This window comes from Sceloporus occidentalis, unplaced genomic scaffold, assembly GCF_023333645.1.
Source record: "Sceloporus occidentalis isolate IW3139 unplaced genomic scaffold, rSceOcc1.0.p SCAF_6, whole genome shotgun sequence".
NCBI lineage: Eukaryota > Metazoa > Chordata > Lepidosauria > Squamata > Phrynosomatidae > Sceloporus > Sceloporus occidentalis.
Genome location: NW_028316986.1, coordinates 2833806 through 2857584, shown reverse-complemented (window position 1 = coordinate 2857584; position 23779 = coordinate 2833806). Strand labels below are relative to the sequence as shown.

The following is a 23779-nucleotide window of genomic DNA, read 5'->3' as shown; positions in this document are numbered from 1 at the left end:
GCAGGCATTATGGGATTTATTCTTGTGTAATTCACTTCTCCTGAATAGCAATCTTACGCTACCAATGAACAACCAAATGTGCACCCAAATGCACAGCTCTTTCTCCCTTTCACCTCTCATACACCGTTCTCAATGCTTCTGCACTGTCTTCATTAATTTTCTTGTTGAAGGAAGCAATGAGTAACTTTAGCAATTTTCTTCTGCCTGATCCGAGAAAGTCTTTGGAAAATGTGCAGTTTTTGAAAACTATTCAAAATTTGTGTGGCAGTCTCTGCAAAATTTGTATATGGCATATTTATTTATTTATTTATTTATTTTGCAAAGGAAATAGTACGTCATGTGCAGTTCTCTGCAGAAAATTCTGTGCAAAACAGCCATATGTGCATTTTGTCTGGATAAAGTACCAAAGTATGAATATTTTCACCAATTCAGGATTCTTCCCATTAGGTTTCTTAAGTTGCAGGTTTTCAAACATTTTTTAAAAAATCTTGAAATATTCTGTCCTTGCTTCATGCATCCTCCTGTTTACGACTACATTTCCATAACTATCACACAAAATTTCAGTATCTTCAGTAGAAGAATTTGTACATTCAAACAGCACCGACAGAAGAATTAAAGCCAAAGTAGCTTAAAAGTGTTAATTAAACTATCTTTCCTTCTGTTTGCCTATCTATTTATTTATGTGTTCACACTACCAGTAGATGGCAATGAAACCCAATACATGATATTTGTTTGCAAGACTTCTGTGTAGAAATTAAGAGCGCATCCTCTCTGCTTAAAGATCCAGTGGGAAGGGGCCTTAGCTAAGGCTACATCCGCACTGCAGAAATAATGCAGTCTGGCACCACTTTAACTGCCATGGGCCAATGGTATGGAATGCTGGGATCTGTAGTTTTGTGAGATATCTTTGTCAGAGTGCTCTCTGGTGCAATAGCAAACTGCAGGTCCCGGGCTCCCATAGCATGGAGCCATGGCAGTTATATCTGTGTCAAACTGCATTATTTCTACATGTGTAAATGTACCCCTAGTTTCTGGAGCAGCAGACAACCTACCTGACAACCTTTCGGATCTTAGAAGATAACTGCCAAGTCTTCTCTCCACTTTCTCTTCTCCAAGTTCCTTTTTAGTTTCCAGACTTTTTACTATCTTGGTCGCCCTCTTCATAATTTGGCTTTGATTGACATTGGTGCAATTTCCCCCACCGTCACCACCACCCTCTTTCTCTTTCTCCTTCTCCTTTTTCTCCTCCACTTCCCCATCCTCTTCTTCTTCTCTTCTCTTCACTTCTCTTCCTCTTCCTTCTCTCCCACCTTCTCTTCTCCGCTTCTTCCTTCCCTACTCCTCATCTTCCACCTTCTCTTCCTCCTTCTCCCCTCCTCCACCTCTTTCTCTTCCTGTCTTCCTTCTCTTCCTCCTCTCCTCACCCTCATCATCCTCTTTCTCCTTCTCCCCTTTGTCCTCTTCTTCACTTCCCCATCCTCTTCTCTTGTCTTCCTCCTCCTCCTCTTCCCCACCTCTCCCTCCTCCTCTTCTTCGTACTTCCCTCCTTCTCATCTTCCACCTTCTCTTCCTCTTCTTCTCCACCTCCTCCTTTTCTTTTCCTCCTCCTCCTCCTCTTCTCCTCACCCTCCTCCTCCTCTTTGACTTTTCCTCTTCTTCCTCTTCTTTTCCTCCTCCTCCTCCTCCTCCTCCTCTTTATCATCATTTCCCCCATCTTTTGCCAAGAAGTGGGAGTCAAGGCGACTATCCAAAAACTAAAAGAAATAACAGATAAAAACTGAAAACCTCCTCTGAGGATTCCTTCTCTGTGAAAATCTGTTGAAATGTATGGGGTCACCGTCCATAACTCGAAAGGTACCTTGAAGGGACACATACAGAGAGGTAAAACAAAAAACATACAAATGTTTGTAGCAAAATCTGATTAAGCTATTGACAGAATGATGAACAATTTCAAACGTAGTCCATTGAAAAGACAAGAAATAAAAAACAAGAGGTTGCACAGTTACAAAGAAGGAAGGATTCCAGTGGCAGCTTTTGTGTGAGTCTGATAATGAAGAGGTCTCTGGTTAACCAGTCCTTAAATCCTCCCTCTTAGAGAAGGACAGGCTCTTGGTAAATCAGGTTCTGCAAACCAGGTTTCCATCTGCTAAGCCACTCTGGGAAACAGACTTCTGGAGGAGACTCACAAGGGCCAAACCTCCCAAGAAGGAAGGTCCAGCATCTTCCAAAGTGGTCCATTCCTCTGCTGAATAGCAGTTACCAGCAGGAGGCTCTTCCTAACATCTAATCAGAATCTCCTTCCTTGCAGGAAGAATCCATCAGTTGGAATTCTATCCTCTGGAGAAGCAGAAAACAAGCGCACTCCATCTTCCACCTGATAGTCCTTCAACTATTTAAATGTTGTTATGTGCCTTCAAAACAATTCTGTCCTACAGCAAACCTTACCGACAGTTTTGTTTGCAAGATTTATTCAGAGGAAGTTTGCCACTGTCGTTTCTAAGGGAGTGGGATTTAGGGATGGCGAATCTTGATTTTCTTATTCCCAACAGATACTGAAAAGAATGGAACAGCTTTTCATCCAATAGCTTTTTCTGGAAACTGCACAGCTTTTGGCAGATAAACAGAAAACTGCACATCTTTCCTCATGGAAATGAAAAACTATGCATTGTTGAAACCAGCAAAGGCTGAAGCATCAGTCAGCCTTAGTTTCTTTTCCTGCTAGATAACATTTGGCTTGCACAACATTCAAACTGGCAAAAGTAGTGTATGAAGAGGCTGCAGGCGCCTGAAAACCATGAAGCCCTATGAGGAGAGACTTAGGGAATTGGGTATATTTAGCCTGAGGAAGAGAAGGTTAAGATATGATAGCCCTGTTTAAATACTTGAAGAGATGTGATATTGAGGAGGGAGCAAGGTTGTTTTCTGCTGCTCCAGAGAACAAGACATGCAACAATGGATGTAAGCTCCAGGAAAAGAGATTCCAGCTCAACATTAGGAGGAACGTCTGGACAGTAAGAACTGTTTGATAGGGTAACTCACTCCCTCGGAGATTGTGGTGGAGTCTCCTTCTTTGGAGGATATCTTTAAACAGAGGCTGGATGGACACCTGTCAGGGATGCTTTGATTGAGAGTTCCTGGATGTCAAGGGCTTGGACTGCATGGCCCTTGGGGTCTCTTCCAACTCTATGATTCTATGAACCCTTATCTCCCAGAGTCCTCCTTCAGCACTCAAACCATTTGACCACACTGTCTGTACGAAATCACCTCTCAGTCTTCTCCTCTTCTGGATAAATATACCTAGCTCCTTCAGCAAGATTAGGTTGATTTTTGGTCTGAACCAGCAGATCACTTCTTATTTTCTCAGCTACACTACACAGTTCAGTTGCATACAGATTCAGTCCCTTAACCCAAACTTTCCTCTGTTACTGCCACAGCTAATAAAGATGCAGATGCTCCCCATTGTCAGATTTTATGCAAGGGGGCTGTGTCATCCTTCTGTCATGCAATCCCTCTTGCTTGCAAGAAGATGGTGCTGTAGGATTCTCCAGGACCGGTTTCATTGGGAGTATCAGTTTCAAACAAGCCAGACAAGGGACTTCTTTGCTCTAGCCTTCCAGCAAAGTCCAACCTTCATAGAATAATAAAAATGGAAGAGACCACAAGGGCATCCAGTCCAACCTTGTCCACAAGGGGGCAGCACAGTGCTCTGCTATTTGTTGCTACAGTGGGCTCTTGGTATCTGCTGGCCTTTGGTCCCAGGAGGCCTCCCATGAATACCAAAATTCATGGACTCTCAGGTTCCATTATATACAATGGGGTGGGGTTTCCTTGGCAAGGTTTGTTCAGAGGAGGTTTGCCGTTGCCTTCCTCTGAGGCTGGAAGGGTGTGACTTGCCCCAAGTCACCCAGTGGGTTCCATGACTGAGTTGAGAAACCAAACCCTGATCGATAGAGTCGTAGTTCAGCACTCAAACCACTAGGCCATGCTGGCTCCTGTAGTAAAATGCTGTCCCTTAGATAAAATGGCAAGACCAAGGTTTGCTTTTTGGATTTTTAGTGTGTGTGTGTGTGTGTGTGTGTGTGTGTGTGTGTATTTTCAAGCTATGGATGGTTCAATCCGTGAATGCAGAACCTCTGGATTTGGACAGCTGACTGTATTTGATGTTAAGTTGACTTTGATTTGTAACTACCCTCGGCATAAGAGATTTCCAAGAGTCCTGGTCCTCATCTGCCCTGCTCAGGTCTTACAAACTCAGAGTAGCCAAGGCTTCCTTGACTGAGTTTATCCACCTGTATTGCAGTCCTCCCTCTTTTCTTACTGCCTTTTACTTTGCCGAGCTTTATCAACTTTTCTCTTGAGTCATGTCATCTCATGATATACTCAAAATACAACAGTTGAGTCTTCTTGGGCTCCAAGGGAGAATTCAGGCTTCGTTTGCTCTTAGACTCGTTTATTTGTCTGTCTACTGAGTCCATGTTATCCACAGAGTTTTGCTCTAGCAACACATTTTTCAGATCAGTTGCTTCTCCTCCTGTTTAGCTTTCTGCATTGTCCAACTTTCACAGCCATACGTAGAAGTCAGAAATACTAGAAGACCCTGACTTTGGTATTCAACAATACATCTTTACGTAAGAAGATTCTCATCTTATCTAGTTCCTTCCTGGCTGCTTTTTCAAGTCAAACCCTTCTGATTTCTCTGCATCGTTCTCCATTTTGATTAAAGGCTGAGCCAATATATATATATATATATATATTTATGATTTGGAAGCCTTCACCACTCACTTTAAAGTTGTTTAAGTCATCTGTGGTTATTACTCTTCTTTTCTTAATATTCAGCTCAAGCCTCTTCTGATGCACAGATAAGTATATTTTAGATCCATTTCTGTACCTCGCTTTTGCAGCTTGAGTCGTCTCAACACCGGTAGAGCTGGAAGGACAGAGAAGCCATGACAGTCCCTGTGGCCATCTTCTCAAGCCATGGCCATAAGTATCTTAATCTTTAATGAAAGCACCTATTATCTGTCTGTTGGTCAAATCAGCCTCTGTGGCAGCATGCATCGCTTGTGAGATGTTTTAAGGCCACATTCCCTCAGTTCCTGTCGGCATCATTCACCCGGATGGCTGCCATTTGGACAGACAGTGATGCTGGCCTCCCACGCTGGAGCTCCAGTGAGAAAGACACTCCAGACTCCTTCACGGGGAGAGATGGGGCCGGAACGTGCGGGGACGGATCATCATGGTGACCTTCTTGAGAGAGTAATAATCGGTGTCTTTCCAGGTGTACCAGACTATGCCATCGGGACCCAGGATCTTACGGTTTTTCAAAGAGTATCTGCCCCCCTGTAGATGCAAACAAGGGAGGGGAGAAAGAGAAAGGGGAGAAATTAGGAGGCAAATCCGCTCCTCCCCAGTAAAACCAGCAGGTGATGCAGCTGAGCGATGGGGGACTGACAGAGAAGGTATATTGCACTGATGGCATTAATACAGTCGGCCCTCCTTATCCACAGATTTTTTTAAATCCATGGATTCAAGCCTCCACGGCCCTCCTTATCCACGGCTTGACAATATTCAAAAAAGGTATATATTCCAAATAGCAAAGCTTGATCTTCCATTTTATATAAGAGACACCATTTTGCTATGCCATTGTATTAAATTTAGCATCCACAGATTTTGTTACCTCTGAAGGTCCTGGAACCAAACCCCAGTGGATACCAAGGGCCTACTGTCTATCCCTATATACCCTATAAAGCCAGCACAGTTTAGTGCAGGGGTAGGCAAACTTTTTGAGCCAGGGGCCGGGTTGCTGTCCCGCAGACAACTGGGGGGCCAAAGCCGGGGGGGGTGGAGCTTCCACCCCGTGGGCGGGGCCGCGTGCTGGGGGTGGAGCCTCCACCCTCCGGGGGCGGAGCTCCCACCATCTGGGGGTGGAGCTTCCACCCCCGGGGCGGAGCTTCCACCCTCGGGGTGGAGCTTCCACCCACAGGGGCCAGGCCACCTCCTCTTTGCAGGCCCCTGACGGGGCCCCAGGCCCTGTCAGAGGCTGGGAAAGAGCCAGCGGGGACCACCAGCACTGGAGGCCTCCCCCTCTTTGCCGGCCCCTGATGCCAGAGGCCCACTGCCGCCGCCAGAGCCCCCCTGCAGGACCCCAGCAGAGGCAACGGGCCTCTGGGAGGCCCGCTGCTGTCACAGGAGCCCTCCTGGAGGGCCCCAGAGAAGGCAACTGGCCTCCCAGGGGCCCGCTGCTGCCGTCGGAGCCCTCCTGTAGGGCCCCTGCGACGGCAACGGGCCTCCCAGAGGCCCGCTGCCGCCGTCGGAGCCCTGGGCGCTGCCATTTGGGGTGAAAAAATGGCGGTGAAATCTCGCGCGACCTCCGGGAAGGTTGTGCGAGATTTTGCCGCCATTTTTTCCCCAAAATGGCGGCGCCCAGAGCGGTGAAAAGCCGCAGGCGGCGGCGGCGGCGGCGGCGGTGGTGGTGGCAGGAGCAGCCAGGGGCTGGCTCAAAGGCCTCCGCAGGCCGCATCCGGCCCGCGGGCCGGAGGTTGCCGACCCCTGGTTTAGTGATTTGAGCATTGGACTATGACCTCTGGAGACCAGGGTTCAAGTTCATGCCCAGCCATGGAAACCCACTGGGTGACTTTGGGCAAGTCACAGTCTCTCAACCTCAGAGGTTGGCAATGGCAATGGCCAACCCTCTCTGAAGAAACTCGCCAAGAAAACCCTGTGAGAGGGAAGTGACTTGAATGCACACAACAACAACAAATATACCCAATACACTGTAACTGTTCTGATTTGGCAAGGACACCCCTCAGCTAAGCTGCTGTTATCCCACTTTTTCAGCTGCGATAAAAATGTCCTGGACATGCCGTAACAAATGAATGGATGGATTGAAAATGTCCCAGTTTCTCTCTTCTCTTCCCACTTTCCCTCTCGTCCTCCATTTATTTCTATTGCTGCAAACTGAGTTCCAAGTGAAAAAGTAGTTTGCATATCATGAATGTAGTGGGGGGGGGATGTACTTGCTATTGCTATTGAAATCTTGCCCTTCCCAGTCATCTCAGACAAAAGCAAACTGTTGCAGCAACTCCTATCTTATGTGTTCTCCCTCATTAATAACTGTCAATGGGGCTTGTGAATGCAATCTGGGTTTGTGTATAAACGATAAAGGCGCTGTCTCAGGGGCTGAATCCATTGAGCCCTCAACTAGGTTCAGCCCCTTGGAGAGTTCCTTTGAACAGCAGAGGCTGCTGATGGTTCCCAGTCAATCCACTCCGATTTTTAGTCTGAACTTTAAGGAAGCTACATGAATGGCACAAAACAGCAACAGGACCATTTGTGTGGACCAAGGGGTGAAGGAGACCTGCCTTACCTTGTAATAGATTCCATTGAGGTTGGAGAAGAAGCACTGGTGGTACCACCAGCCTCCGTGGGAGATGGCGGCGCAGATATTCCCCGAGTCAGGCGTGCTGAAACTTCTCTTGTTGTGGTACCAGGCAAAGGAGTCCTCCACTGTCCCACTGAAGCCTTCCACATGGAGCCGGTAATAATTCACCTCATCGTCGATGCTGCAGAGCATAAGGAAGCAGTGAGAAAAGACAGAATCATAGAAGCAAAGAGCTGGAAGAGACCCAGTCCAACCCCATCCTGCCATGCAGAAATGCCCACTCAAAGCAGCCCCCGACCAATGGCCATCCTGGCTCTCTGGTTGAAAACCGCGCAATGAGATCCGTATATACAAGACTGGCTTGCAACAGATGCTTTCAGCCAATGCAGCTATGGACCTTATCACAATAGTGAAATCCCACTGACAAATGGGATTTGAAATAGAGTGAAATTTTTAAAAGCCCACAAAAGGGGAGAAAAACATCAGCTTTTGACTTTCAGGAAGTTTTGAAAGTAAAAAGCTGCCATTTGTGTCTCCTTTACATTCGCTTTATTTTGGTGTTATTTCTGGTCTGGTGAAACGTCGTGGGATAAACTTCCTGCATTTGCAGGCTTTTTAAATTTTAAATCTGCTTTAAACCCCGTTTCTTGCTAGAGTGATAAGGTCACATGAAATAGTGCTTTAGCAGCCAAAAGAAAAGGCAAGGCTGATAATAAATCCAGAATTTTAGCTAGTCCCCATCTGAAGACCAGCTCTTTGAACCATTCTGGTCATAGTAATTATGTCAAAATATTCCCCCCCCCCCCGGGAAAAAATCATGATTCCATCTAGAATGTAAGGGTTTTAGAAAAGTGTGTGTGTGTGTGTGTGTGTGTGTGTTTGTGTAAATGTCACATAGGCTGCATCTGCCCTTCAGAAACAATGCAGTTTGACACCACTTTACCTGCCATGGCTCAATGCTATGGAATCCTGGGATTTGCAGTTTGTTGTGGCACTAGAGCTCTCTCATAGAGAAGGTTAAATATCTCACAGAACTACAAATCCCAGAATTCCATAGCATTGAATCATGGTAATTAAAGTGGTGTCAAACTGCATTGTTTTTCCAGTGGAGCTCAAGCGACAGCGGCGCTTTCTGTGCTCACTTTCTTATCTCTGCTGACAACTAGGGATGTAATTCACCATTATTTCTCATCTCTAAGGAATTTTAGCAATATTTTTCCACTTTGGGAAAGACTTCAAAAACCACATCGCTTTCAAAGCTTATTTGCAATTCAAGACTTATTTGGCACAAAACTGAAATACAGTATGGTTGTTTTGCAAAGAAAAATCCCTGCACAGAAATATTATTTTCTGAATTATTTCCTGTGTACAAAATGCCATTTTCAGTGCAAATCAACCCTGCTTAAACGTTTCATGGAATGCCCCCTTTGTGTCACTTCCTCTGCAGAAAACAGCTTTTTCTGCACACAAAATAAAATTTCTGCATAGAAATATCTTCTGTGCAGAAAACAGAATTTTCAGTACAAAACAGCCATCTGCAGGTTTTGCAAAGCATAAATCCCCAATTGTGAAGACTCTTGTCGGTGCAGGATTCTTCACATTAGCATCTCTTGATAAGCCAAAGAAAACAGATTTTAAAATAATGTTAAAATATGTTTGAATATTCTTTCTGTTCCTGCCAAAGAGCCATGCTGGATCTTCAGGTGGAAGCGCTAGATGTCCTCCACGTTCCCTTCCTTATCTATGATGCTGGCTTCTCTCTGAAAAGTCTACCTACCTGAAAAGCTGATAAAAGGCATGCTTGTGCTTATTGTTCCAGTCTTCCAGGTCAATGCGGAGGGAGTAGTCCCCTTGGTTGGTGATCTTGTGAATGTTCTCGTTGCCCATCCAGAACTCGCCATTTAAATCCCCAAATCCATCTTTGTACTCATTCCACGTCCGGTTAAAGTTGACCGTACCGTCCAGACGCCGCTGGATGACCGTCCAACCACCACCTACCAGGAATGGAGAGAGGAATAAAAAGAACAAAATGCATGAATGAATCCCTACAATTCCTAACTCGTCCCTCCCTTAAGCATTCCTGGAAATAAATGCCTTTAAACAAATCATCCAGTCAAAAATAAAGTAAGCCTCCATAAGGAATCTAAATCTCTGCTGAGTTCCTTCTTCCATGCAAGAGAGAAATATTTTAACAGCCCCCTTCATGTGAAAATGTCTGCATGTTTTTCAGAATTCAATGCTCTTTCAGAAATGCTAGGTCAGGTTCCCAGGGGAAAACAATTATAGTTCCTCACCCCCGAAGTATGTATATACCCAGCAAAACAAAACTATAAAATCTAAAGTGTCCCTTCCTTTCCCCAAGTAATGTACATTTCCTCTCAAAACTAGACAAAGGAACTCTTTGCACCTAAAGCAGTAAGCTAATCTCTGTCTGCCTTCTCCCTGTTGTGTTTCTAGCCACACTTCTTCATCCATCCATCTCAAGGATTTCCCAGTCCAACTGCTGTTTTTGTTATACTAAAATCAAAGCCATTAAACAATCCAGAATCTCGTTGTCAATTCTTGGGATAAACCATTCAGCCTTTGTTACTTGGCCAGATCGTCCATTGCCTGTGGCTAGTTTTAAGGTATAAATATGGTTTCAAAACCTAGCCTCTCTGCTCTCTGTGTATCTTCTGTGTCACCCTCAAACCTCCCTGTATGGGCCACTCCAGCTTTCCATAGTCCTCTTTTTGGGCAGGTAATTATAATCCTGGAAACCATGATGACCCAGGAGGGGAAGCTTAGGGAGCTAGGTGTGTTTAGCCTGGAGAAGAGAAGGTTAAGAGGTGACATGGCAGCCTTGTTTTAATATTTGAAGGGGTGTCACATGGAGGAGGGAGCAAGCTTGTTTTCTGCTGCTCCAGAGAATAGGACACAGAGCAATGGATACAAGCTACAAGAAAAGAGATTCCACCTCAACATTACGAGGAACTTCCTGACAGTAAGAACTGTTTGATAGTGGAAGATACTCCCTCAGAGAGTGGTGGAGTCTCCCTCTTTGGAGGTTTGTAAGCAGAGGCTGGATGGCCATCTGTTAGCAATGCTTTGATTGTGAGTTCCTGCATGGCAGAATGGGGTTGGACTGGATGGCTCTTAGGGTCTCTTCCAACTCTGATTGTATGAATACAACCCCTTAAAACTCTGCTATCCCCTTTCCTTTTTTCCATTTTGGTTAGCTTTGTGTACTGTGCTTATTTGAAATGCAATCTTGTGTGCGTGACTGCACTCTGCATTTTAAAAAATAAAACCTTAATTCATCCAAAACCTAGAGACGTCCTAGTTAGTAATGGCATATACCAGTGTATATGGTCCAAAGGTAACCCAACCCTCTTACAAAGTTAATTTCCCCAACCTTTGAAGTAACACTGACAGCTGGTGGGCACCCCCCAGTCTCCCTTCCATCTGTTCTTTGGGTAACACTATGGGCCCTGGTGGCGCAGTGGGTAAATGCCTGTACTGCAGCCATTCTCTCAAAACCACAAGACCAGCAAAAGGGCCCAAGCTTGACTCAGGCTTGCATCCTTCCGAGGAGGGAGCTAAAATGAGTACCCAGACTGTTGGGGGCAAATTAGCTTACTTGCTAATTAGCTTACTTGCTGTTCACCGCTATGATCTTTGGAATAGCGGTATATAAATAAAACAAATTTTTATTATTATTAGATCATTTAATGCCACAGTTGCTAAAGAACCAAAGCACATAAAAGAAAAATCCTCCCCAAAGTGGCTACACAGAAGCCATTTGCTCTAAAAGATCTGCCGTCTCAGAAAGCACCCATGAGGACTAGAAGCATCATTTCCTCTTACTGTACCTTCAACATCCATTTCGCACAGCACTTCGATGGGCAGCCCTTCTGCAGACGGCATGATGCTGTAGATGCCAGACCGCCGAATCCCATTGTAGTAGATGGAGGCGCAGTCAATGGGGCAGTTCTTCCCATGTTTCACATCTGAGAAAGAAACCCAGTCAAAGATGCTTTTCCCCCAAAGAACCCTGGAAGTGGCAAGAGAAGGTTGTGGGGTAGTGGTGTCAAACTGCATTATTTCTGAAGTGCAGACGCAGCCTTAGCCTTCCTCAGGATACTACAGGGCCATATTAGAGGACGCTCCACGTAAGGAAGACTAGAGTTGCAGGAGTGGGGAATGGGAAGGGGAGATGGGGTGGAGGTCAACCAGGTGGGACTGAACCCCCATCACCCCATGCCAATATCATTGCCCAGCAGAACAGCTATAAAACAGTCACTGGACCACTTTGCATTGATGGATAGCCCTGTTTCTGTGGCCTGAAAGATGCCAAGCAACTTCACCGCTCACGTTTAAATCCTGAGGTGTAACAAGCGCAGAGCGTCCAGAACCGGCCGGCTTAAAGGATTGCTGTGTCTTTCCTTTGGCCTACGTCAGGGGCTCAGGTTGGATTTGGGCTAGTGGGTGAAAGTCTTTTCCAAACTAATCCCTCTTGGAGGATCAATGTGAAAGGTTCTCTTGATCTGATTGTTGTTAGAAGATAAAAGGCCCTCATCTGGAGAAACAAGGCAAAGAGCATTAAGGCTTCTCTGGTCTGCTGGAAGGGGAATCAAGGACTAAGGACGAATGCGGGGGATGGAAGCCCAGAGGAGCATGGAGGAAAGGCGGACTGGCCGGCGACTCCCATGTCAGTTGGGCAGAGAATTCGCTCCTGATTATATCAAAGGAGCTCTCCAAGGTGGTGAACCGTCTTCTAGTTCCAGCACCTTGGATAGTGCCAAATCCCAAAATCAAATGTATTCCCAGCCCTACTGACATGGGATTTGCTGGCCGCCACTGAATGAAATTGCTGAAAGAAAACCACATTTTGGGGGTTCGGAAGAATAAAGCTATGTACCCATGCTTCCATTTCTCTTACTCTCAAACTAGGATGGAGGGCATTTCAAAATCTGGTGTCTATGGACTTTATCACACCAGCCTTCTGTCCTGCCACAATCGTGCTACTTTAAGAATAGAAGCATACCAGTTTGGTATAATTTCTTATCACACTTTCCTCCATAATAGTGTTTTGGCAATCCGTGGTTGTGCAATCTGTTTTCTGTCCTGCCAAGCATGACCTTCTGGGAGGAAGGGCAGAACTAGCAACTGCAGCTGTCAGCCATCTCCCGAAGTTGGTGTGAATGTCCATGCATTCAGCAAGGTGTTGGCATCTGGGATCACTCCTCCTCCCACCTTCCAAAGCACAGGGCTGTGGTACATTCACACAGCAACCCTGCGCAAGTGCTTGAGGCCACCAACTGCCTCCTGAAGCTGGCTGATGTGAGAATGTACACACAGCAGCTAGATCTGGGTAAGTGTTGATGTCCAGGATTGCTCCTCTTCCTCCCTCCTGAAGCATTGATCTGTTGCGCACACATTCAAACATCAGCCCCATGCTTCAAGGAGCAAGCAGGAAGAAAAGTGATCCCAGCTGTCAATCCCTTCCTGAAGCCATTTGCCATGTGAATGTGCACACAGCAGCCAGCTTTGGGAAGTGGTTGATAGCCATGATCTCTCCTTCTCCCTCCTCCTGAAGTGTGGGGCTGCTGTGTGGACATTCACACAGCAGCCCCACGCAAATGATTGAGGGTGCCAACTACTTCCCAAAGCTGGCTGCAGTGTCAATGTGCACACAGCAGCCCCATGCTTTGGAAGACGAGTGATTGCAGCTGCCATTGCTGCTGCAAGAGCCAGAAGGATGTAGTGGTTTGAGTATTGGACTATGGACCTTATCACACTAGCAAAATCCTGTTCAGAAATGGGATTTAAACTAGATTTAAATTTTAGAAAACCCGCAAATGAGGGAAGTTTATCACTGTTAACATGAAATAACGCAAAAATAAACCCAAGGTAAAACAGAGAAAAACGGCAGCTTTTTACTTTTGGTACTTCCCGAAAATAAAAAGCTGTTGTTTCTCTCCATTTTAACTTCGGTTTATTTTGGCGTTATTTCACGTTAACAGTGGCGGTGTGTGATAAACTCCCCACATTTGTGGGTTTTTAAAAAAAATAATTAAATCTAGTTTAAATCCCGTTTCTAAATGGGATGTTGCTAGTGTGATAAGGTTTGACTATAGAGACCAGGGTTTGATTCCTCACTGACCTATGAAACCCACTCAGTGACCCTGGGCAAGTCACACTCTCTCAGCCTCAGGGGAAGGCAAGGGCAAACCTCCTCTGAACAAATCTTGCCACAAAACCGCAAGATAGGTTAACCTTAGGGTCACCATGGTGTCGTGGTTTGAGTGCTGGAGGCCGTGGAAGCCCACTGAACTTGGGCAAGACCCGCTCTTTCAGACTTAGAGGGAGGCAAATATGCAGGGACAGGACACAACTGTTTGGACAGGCAGAGTATGTCCCTGTTAGAATCATAGAATCGTAGAGTTGGAAGAGACCACAAGGGCCATCCAGTCCAACAACCCCCATCTGAACAAATCTTGCCAGGAAAACTCTGGGACGCGTTTGCCTTAGAGTCACCATAGTTTGGAAACCACTTGAAGGAACACAACAACAAGAACAAGAGAAAGGGAGACAGGGAGGGAGAGAAGGGAGGGAGAGAAGGGAAGGGAAGGGAAGGGAAGGAGGGAGGGAGGGAGGGAAGGGAAGGGAAGGGAAGGGAAGGGAAGGGAAGGGAAGGGAAGATGGAAGGAAGGAAGGAAGGAAGGAAGGAAGGAAGGAAGGAAGGAAGGAAAGAGAAGATGAAGGAGAAGGAGAAGGAGGAACAAGAGGAAGAAGAGACAGTGGGGTAAGAAGAAAGGAAGAGGAAGAAGCCAGCAAGAGAGAGGAGAAGACGAAGAAGAAAGAGGAAGCGGAAGAGAAGGAGAGAAGGAAGTAAGCAGAAAGTATCTAATGTTATTTTAATTTGTTGTCTGCTACATTTTATTGTTTGAACGTTAACGTGTATTAATATGTATTATGTTTAATTATTTTCGTAGAATTATGCCATAGGCAGGTTTATTTTATCTGTTTTAACTGAGCGTATGTACAGCGGTGTGTTAATTTACAGCGCTATATACATAAAGCATAATAATAATAAAAATAATAATGTATTGTGCGAGACAAGAAGGAGGAGGGGGGAAAGAACAGAAAAGAAGGAAGATCTGGAACAAATTGGAAGAGGAGAACAAGAAGAAGAGGCAGATACAAGAGAGGAGGAGAGGAAGAATGACCCTATCTCATCCCGCTGGGCCATCCTCACCTGGGTAGTGCATCTCCTGCTGGAGCCGCATCTCCACAGGGACCAGGCATCCAGGGTTGTGGCGCACCCACTCCATCAAGACGGAGATGTTGTGCACCTGGGCCTGCATGTCATACAACAGTGTGGCCTGCATGTGCTGCAAGGCAGCCGCCTCGTGGTACCTCTGCTCCAGGTCTTGCACCCGCTGCTCCACTGAGGAGTTCCGGCTGGATTTCTCTTCATGCTTGGGGAGGGAAGGGGTGAAAACAAAACAGAAGGAAAATGAGCCACATACAAGCCATGCATCCACAACTCTCTTATAAATTAATCTCACAGGATCATAGAGTTGGAAGAGACAAGAAGGGCCATCCAGCTCAACCCCATTCTGCCATGCAGGAACTCTCAATCAAAGCATCCCCGTCTGATGGCCATCCAGCCTCTGTTTAAAGACCTCCAAAGAAAGAGACTCCACAATACTCCGAGGAAGGAGTGTGTTCCACTGTCAAACAGCCCTGACTCTCAGGAATTTCCTCCTAATGTTGAGCTGGAATCTCTTTTCCTGTAGCTTGCATCCATTGCTCTGTGTCCAAGTCTCTGGAGCAGCAGAAAACAAGCTTGCTCCCTCCTCAATATGACATCCCCTCATGTATTTAAACAGGACTATCATATCACCTCTTAACCTTCTTTTCTCCAGGCTAAACATCCCCAGCTCCCTCAGTCGTTCACCATTTTAGTCACTCCTGATATAGATCTGGATCTTCACAGATTTGAACAATTTCATCAGAACTTTAAAAAAAGACTTTGGCCTGTTATAGACAGCCAAAATAAAGCTGCTTCGAATCACAGTGGAGGTATGGTGTTTCAATGATGCATGCGTCCTAAGAATCCAGAAGTCGCACCAAAGCCACGCTCCAGACTGGAGCATGGCTTTGGTGTGGCTTCTGGACTCTTAGGATGCATGCATCATTGAAACACCATACCTCCATTGTGACTTGAAGCAGCTTTATTTTGGCTGTCTGTAACAGGCCTTTGATAATATAAAGATTAGGTATAGATATAGATATGGAAATAGATCTTTACAGATCTGAGCAATTTCTTCAGAGTCTCTAAGCTATTATTATAAAAAGACTTTGATAAATAAAGGTTAATAATAATAATAATAATAATAATAATAATAATAATAATATAGATACAGATACAGATACAGATCTTTGCAGATTTGAGCAATTTCATCAGAGCCTCAAGGCTATGGTCTTTAAAACGACTTTGATAATATAGATATAGATACAGATCTTTGCAGATTTGGGCAATTTCGCCAGAGCCTCAGGGCTTTTATGGCATGCCATACCATAAAAAGGCTATCTAGATGGATCTCTTCCTGCAGGCCTTTCTGGACTGACCTTCCCGTTACAGTGATGTAGATTGCCCTTCGTTTGCCCAAACGTCTCTCCCAATATCTTGCCTATTTTAAATTGATTTTAATTTACATTTTTTAGCATTGGTATTTTGGTTTTTAAGGTAAGGGATAATGGGATATATAATTTTTAGTTACGTATGTGTTATGTATTAGCATTGGTATTTTGGTTTTTAAGGTAAGGGATAATGGGATATATAATTTTTAGTTACGTATGTGTTATGTATTTATTTATGTACTCTATTGTAAACCACCGGGATATAAATTATTATTATTATTATCATTATTATTATTATTATTATTATTATTATGTTTTGTTTTCATCCTTTTGATCACCATACTTTTTATTGATTTTTTTTCCAAAACATAATCCTACATAACTCTTATTACATAATAATTTGCATCTTACTATTTCCAAAGTTTCTTCCCCATCTCAAACGTCTTCATATTTGATATTTGAACATCTTTTTGAACATTGTGTGTGTATGTGTTTTCAGATTCTTTGTACAGAGATTATAACAATAGCGCACCACAGCTTGTCTAACAGTATATATATCTTTGCATAACACTTTGGATCATACATTCCTATAGTTTATCCTAATGTTCTTTACATTTGACGTGATTGTCACACACAATTTTTGTTTTCATCAATATCTTTCTAAAAATCTACAGATTTGTTTAGTCCCATCTAATAATGTTCTAGCCTATTTTTTATTATTCTTAGTAACTGTTAATTTCATTACTGAGCAATTTCCTTATAAGCTTGTTAACCACTTGACCATCTTTGTTTACAATAGTCATTATTAATTACCAATCATCGTCTTTTTGGTTAATTGTCTCCTTCTCTGCCAGGTTTGTAAGTTTGTCTATTATTATTATTATTATTATTATTATTATTATTATTATTATTATTATGTTTTAGCATGGCACCAGAATGAGGCCAAATTAAGCGCTGGTCAGGACTCCAAAGAGTAAGGGGTTTCACAATGGGGGTGTTACAAAAGGTAAGGCCCCGTTCTTGCTCCTTACACAGAGTTTTGCTCCCATAGGTGGGACACAAAAGATGCACAGACTTGGTGGGAAGAAGGGGACATCCTTGGACATTGCACTGGACCAGTAGTACACGTTCTGGGGGCAAGATGCGTGCCTGGCACCCTGTAAGAGTTGCGGACAGTGGCCAGCCTAGTCGGATCAATGGTCTGATCTGAGATTAGGAAATTCCTTGGAGGAGCTTATCTGGAAAATGACTAAGAGAAGCTGCAGAGAATTAGCAGAGCTGCACTGAGGTGCTTCCGGTCGGGGAGAATCTTACAAATCCTTTTACCAAAATTCCTCATAAAATCATAGAATCATGGCATCGTAGAGTTAGAAGAGACCCAAGAATGGCCATCCAGTCCAACCCCATTCTGCCATGCAAGAACTCACAATAAAAGCACTCTCAACAGATGGCCATCCAGCCTCTGTTTAAAGGCCTCTAAGGAAGGAGACTCCTCCACTCTCCAAAGAAGTGTCTTCCACTGTTGAACAGCTCTTCCTAATGTTGAGCTGGAATCTCTTTTCCTGCAGCTTGCATCCGTTGTTCTGGGTCCTGTTCTCTGGAGCAGCAGAAAACAGCCTTGCTCCATCCTCAATGTGACATCCCAAAACTGCGATTTTTTAAAAAAAATATTCTTTTAAAATTTTCTTTCAAACATTACATTTTAACCAAACCTTCATTATGGCGTTTATCACACAAAGGAAATTGGGAGTTCTGCATAATTACGCAAAGTGGTTTCACATGACGTCACCCAAAACCTGCCACTAAAGTGATCACAAAGAAGCATTGACACACTTTTTTTACTTTCAGGATTTCAGCAACAATGCATTTCCAGTATCACTTTATTTGCCCAATTGCGTGTGACAATCATTTGCGCAATTACTTGCCATTCTCGCTTTATTTGCAGGATGCTTCAAATGCCCTTTCATGTCTCTTTAATGCCGACATTAGCCCCAGTGTGATAAACTTGTATGTATATGCAAATACATTTAGGTTATGTGCATGATATTATAATTTGAAGGTATACTGTATATACGCATGTATAAGTCTAGAAATTTTAGTCAAAAAATTGACTCCCAAAACCTAGGTCGACTTATCCATGGGTCAATGTAAACACTATACTTTAACTCTTATTAAATAGGGACCTATCCCTTAGTGAAAGGCAAGATTGCAATCTTTCCTGGAAGCACTGACCTCCCTCTACTCTTCCATCCATTCTTTACCCAAAACAGTTATGCCTGCCATAATTTTGTAGGTTCTTTGACATTGTTTCCTTTGCTTCATCATCTAGATCCTTTGTTACATGTTCCTAAATGTTACCCTCAACCTATCCAAAGGTCATATCAGGAACCATAATTTTGCCCCCAAAACCTGCCCTCGACTTATACATGAGGTCGACTTATAGTCGAGTATATACGGTACTTTTAATTTTGCCAGCTGTTTATGTCACAACTATTAGCATTACATTCAGTCGTTACTGTTTTGCCTAATCATGCGAATTTCTTGGGATATTCACGGGATAAACTCCTCATCGTCTTTGTGGGATAAACTCCTAGGTCATACAAAAGGAACCTACCTGCAGCTCCAGGACTTTGATCCGATGCCGGTGGTTCCTCATCTCCTCCTGAAGCTCGGAGATGAGTTCCCGCAGCTCCAGGATCTGTTGCTTCCTCTCCTCGTTTTCGTGCAACCAGTAGGAAACTTCGTCAGTGCAGCGGAACATGTCTGGACACCTCTGCTCATCCAGCTGTGGCAATGTGGCAATGATTTTGCATCTCCCATTGGGCAAGACTTGGTTGCTGTATTCCCCGCAGTGGATGAGGCCAGGGCTGTCCTTGTGCTCCCCTTCCCCACCGATGCCATTGCCATCCGCTGCCAGGGGTCTCTGCGAAGAGTCGCAAGTCAGGAAAGCCAAGAAGATGAGAGTCCTTAATGCCATCTTCTGGAGTCTCAGAGGCCGGAAGGGAAAAGTCATGGCGGATGCTTGTGGAGACAAACCACAGCTACTGGGAAATATGGAGCAGTCCCACTTTCAGAGGGCATCCAACATGGAAGAGTCCGCCTGATGCCAGATCCATGCAGACAACCAGCTTGAATGGACAACAAGGAGCTGCCAAGGAGGTCTTTGGACAGACTGTGTGGCCTTCCTAAGGGTGTTCAGAGTTGCAACAAAACACATCAAGAAAAGCACCCTGCAAAGATCACCACCGAGACCACATCAGGTTCCATGCACCACAACATTCACACAGAAAACTTTCATTGCACCTTGTACCAAATACAGCCATCAGCTTGATATAGATTCCCATGTCCTTCTCACTGCTTCTTGGTACCTTATGTGCTTGCATATACTTTGGGTTTTTCTCGGATTAAAGAGAACTGTTTGCCTCCTCTTGTGTTTCTTTCAAATTTTGTGGAACTCTGGTTTCAGCATCATGGACAGATCCTTTGAAAGAAAGGAGGGACCCAAGTAGTCAGATGCCAGCCCTAGACTTGGAGATCACTCATATATAGGGTCTCCTTAAGTTGAAGTTGACTTGACAACAACAACAATACCTAGATGCCTTCTCAGCCCTGTTCAAGGGCCTGTCATGAACAGATGTCTCTTGCTGATGTTCCCCACTTTCTTTTCTAGCTCCTGCAAAACAGACAAGACCAAGTAGAATTCAAACACATAGCTGTACTATCCTGGATAATCAGTATGCATCTGAAGAAATAGGCTCAAGTCTAAAAAAGCCATCTACCAACTCCTTTCTTATAGTTCATCCCAAAAGATCCCTTATCCTGGAAATATACTGGAAAAATTGCGTAATTATACAAAACGATTTCACACAACGTCACACAAAACCCATCATTAAAGTGGGCACAAAGAAGCATTGACAGGCATCTTTTTACTTTCGTGATTTCAGCGACAATGCATTTCTGATATCACTTTATTTGCGCAACTGAGTGTGATAATCACCCGTACAATTACTTGCCATTTCCGCTTCATTTATGGGATGTTTTAAATGTGCTTTAATCTCTCTTTAATGCTGAAACTAGCCCCAGTGTGATAAACTCCTTAATAAACATCAAAATCCTTCTGATCATGAGGACTTGGTGAGTTGGTTTCTGGGCAGGCAAACAGAGACAAAGATGGGAAATGACATACTTGCTGCAACAGTCACAGAGGTGACATCCAAGAAAGCAGCACCGTTCTTAACGCATTTCTCTTTGGCATGGAATCATTTGTTGCAAACTGCCATCAAGTCGACTTTTGGCAACTCCGTGAATAAGAGACCATAGGATTCCATAGGATGGAGCTAAAGCACTTAAAGTGGTGTTAAACTGCATTAATGGTACAATGCAGATGCAGCCCACATATATCCAAAAGATGCTGTGGGGATGCACCTAAAGACAGAATGGGCAATACGACTGGAAAAGAAGACATGGGATGGAAAGACGGTTAGGAAATGTTCAGAAAATGGTTGCAAAATGTGTTTCTCAAGTGTCAGGAAACCCTAAAAGGAGAACGCTGAACTGATGAAAATATTTTCATTTTTGGCCTTATTCGGCACAAAATTCATTTTGCACAAGAAACAGAATTATCTACACACACACACACACACACAGAGCTATGTGTGAATTTTGTGTAGAATAAGTCCCAAACTACACACTTTCTGTGCAGGAAACAGTATTTTGCTTACAGAAAACAGTATGTCTCTATTAAAAATTGTTTTCTGTGGAGATAATACTTTTTTTCCTGCACAAAGGTTCTCAGTCCAGCATTAGCAAAGAATAAGCCTTGGATTGCAAATAGCTCTTCAAAAACTGTGCAGTTTTCAAAGACTTTCCCACAGCATCTTGCTAAACTTGCTAAAATTATTTGTTCCTTGTTCCTTGTTCCTTGTTCAAGAACAAAGTACAGTGGCCCCTCCACATTCACTGAGGTTAAGGGTAAAGGACCCCCGTGAATGTGGAAAAACCACAAATAAAAAAATGCTATGCTTTTTACCTAAGGGAACACCTCTAGGAATCTCCAGGTCCTTCAGTGCAACTCTATGGCCATCATCTGCTATGATTCTAACTATCATAGAACCATAGAGTTGGAAGAGACCATAAGATTGGTCATAGAATTATGCTACAGAACAGAATGCTATGGATATAGTATATCTTGATTTCAGTAAGATCTTTGACAAGGTTCCCCATGACATTCTTGCAAACAAGCTGGTAAAATGTGGGCTAGACAAGGGAGTTTATCGCACCGACCCCTGGAACGGGCCTGTTGCGTTACAAAAGTGGGCACGATGGGAATGGAAAGCGGCATAGAGTGCAGTTTACCACACAGGAGAATGATGTCACCACTGCCAGATGTTCTCATTGCTTTCTGGATGCATCCCAGAGGGGCTGGTTTTCCAGAACGCTTCTAAACAGTTCCTGAAAATCACCTCCTGAGGAACGCAACTGGAACACAATGAGAACTTCTGGTGGTGATGGCATCGTTCCCCTGTGCGCTAAACTGTGTTCTATGCCACCTTCTGTTCCCATCACGCCCCCTTTTGTAATATGACAGGCCCATTCCAGGAGCATGTGCAAGGTAACCATTACATGGATTTGGAATTGGTTGACCGGCCAAAGCCAAAGGGTGCTCAGCAATAGCTCCTCTTCATCCTGGAGAGAAGTGACCAGTGGGGTCCCACAGGGCTCTGTCCTGGGCCCAGGGCTATTCAACATCTTTAGCAATGAACTTTATCACATTGCCCCCAGAATGGCCCCATCGCGTTCCCCAAAGGGGGGCCTGACCAGAGTGGGATGGGGCTAAGAACGGATGTTATTACACAGAGGAACACTGTCACTGCCAGTGGACATTTCTGTCGCATCCTACATCCGTTCCAGAGGCAGCGGCAGCATTCCTTTGTCCGATAACATCCGTTCTTAGCCCCATCCCACTATGGTCACGCCCCCCCTTTGGGAACGCGACTGGGCTGTTCTGGGGGCAATGCGATAAAGTTCACTGACTTGGATGACAGAATTGGGGGCATACTTATCAAATTTGCAGATGACACCAAATTAGGAGGAATAGCTAATACCCCAGAAGACAGGATCAAAATTCAAAATGACCTGAATAGACTAGAAAGCTGGGCCAAAGCTAACAAAATGAAATTCAACACGGAGAAATGTAAGGTATTGCACTTAGGGTGGAAAAATAAAATGCACAGATATAGGATGGGTGACACCTGGCTGAATGAAACTACGTGAGAAAGGGATCTAGGAGTCCAAGTAGACCACAAGTTGAACATGAGTGAACAGTGTGATGTGGCAGCTAAAAAGGCCAATGCTATTTTAGGCTGCATCAATAGAAGTATAGTATATAGATCAAAGGAAGCAATAATGCCACTATATTCTGTTTTGGTTAAGTCTCACCTGGAATAATCCTGTGTCCAGTTCTGGACACCACAGAAAGATGTTGAGAAACTGGAGCGTATCCAAAGGAGGGCAACTAAAATGGTGAAGGGTCTGGAAACCATGCCTCACGAGGAAAGACTTAGGGAGCTGGGAATGTTCAGACTGGAAGTTAAGAGGTGATATGATAGGCTTTTAACATTTGAAGGAGTGTCACATTGAGGATGGAGCACACTTGTTTTCTTCTGCTCCAGAGGCTAAAACACAGAGCAATGGATGCAAGCTACAGGAAAAGAGATTCTACCTCCATATTAGGAAGAACTTTCTAATGATTTAGAGCTGTTCAACAGTGGAATATACTCCCTCAGAGTATCCTTCTTTGGAGGTCTTTATAAACAGAGGCTGGATGGCCATCTGTTGGGGTGGTTTGATTGAGAGTTCCTGCATGGTAAGAGGTTGGACTGGATGGACCTTGCGGTCTCTTCCAACTCTAAGATTCTATGATTCTATGACCCCTAAGACCTGATTCTCTTCCAGATTCCCCAGTTATAGCACTTTGATACCACTTCAATGGCTGTGGCTGGAATCTAGGGACTTGTAGCATGGTGAGGAGGCTCTAGAACTCTCCGACCAGGAATTCTAAGTACTTTATGAAACCATACATCCCATGATGCCATGCGGTGGAACCAGGGTGTGTAAAAGGCTATCAAAGTGCTCTGACTTTGCCCTGTGAAAGAGACCTTGGAATGGATGCACCACTTCATTGATACTGCAGCCGCCCACCAGCTTGGTCCAACCTGAACTGGTATCTGGACCTGTCTCTTGCCTGGGATTTGGACTGATTCTTCTGAAAGGCAAGGAAAGTCTGGTCCCCCCATAGATGACCTCCTCAATACATGCACACCCTGGAAGGAACAAGAAGCCCAGACTTACCAGTGCAGGGACCCCCGGCCTCCTTCAGACCCCCTCAAGTGACGCAGAATGGCAAGCATGCCGGACACCAGGAAGGGAAGCAATGTACGCTCCATGGGAATGGGCAGGGCTTAGCCTACCTGATCCTATCACTGGACTATATATAGCGCAGGGACTTCTGAGTCAACCCTCCGAGGCCCAGCGTGACCTTCAGTAGTTTTTCCAGCCGTTGGGGAGAGATTATGCTGAAGGACCAAGCTGTTCTCATTATCCCTGGTGGAAGGAGAAGATGCACGTTAAAAGCGAGGCTGCCTTTCCTGAAAGGGTGGCTTCACTTATTCAGATCCCATTCGTGCCTTGACTCAAGGCGGCTGACGGAACTGAAAAACAAAAAATTCGCTGAAAATCTGCACCGTTGCAAAGGTTTTTAAACAGTGA

The 23779-nt window shown here is 44.5% G+C and overlaps 1 protein-coding gene across 2 annotated transcripts; it reads right to left on the bottom strand.

Annotated features, from left to right (window-relative positions):
* Window positions 1–4075: 4075 nt before the first annotated feature.
* LOC149310325 (angiopoietin-4-like) lies at window positions 4076–23435 on the bottom strand. 2 transcript variants are annotated; one of them, XM_089528263.1, is made up of 7 exons: window positions 23363–23435; window positions 18627–19242; window positions 14622–14844; window positions 11233–11370; window positions 9159–9375; window positions 7367–7562; window positions 4076–5340 (listed from the first exon to the last, which is right to left on the bottom strand). In XM_089528263.1, exons 2-7 carry the CDS (start codon window positions 19023–19025, stop codon window positions 5194–5196), a joined length of 1320 nt encoding a protein of 439 aa, XP_089384389.1. In that variant the 5' UTR covers window positions 19026–19242; window positions 23363–23435; the 3' UTR covers window positions 4076–5193. The 2 variants fall into 2 exon arrangements, with proteins under 2 accessions (XP_089384389.1, XP_089384390.1); XM_089528264.1 differs by having other exon boundaries at window positions 18627–19197; window positions 23363–23423.
* Window positions 23436–23779: the final 344 nt, after the last annotated feature.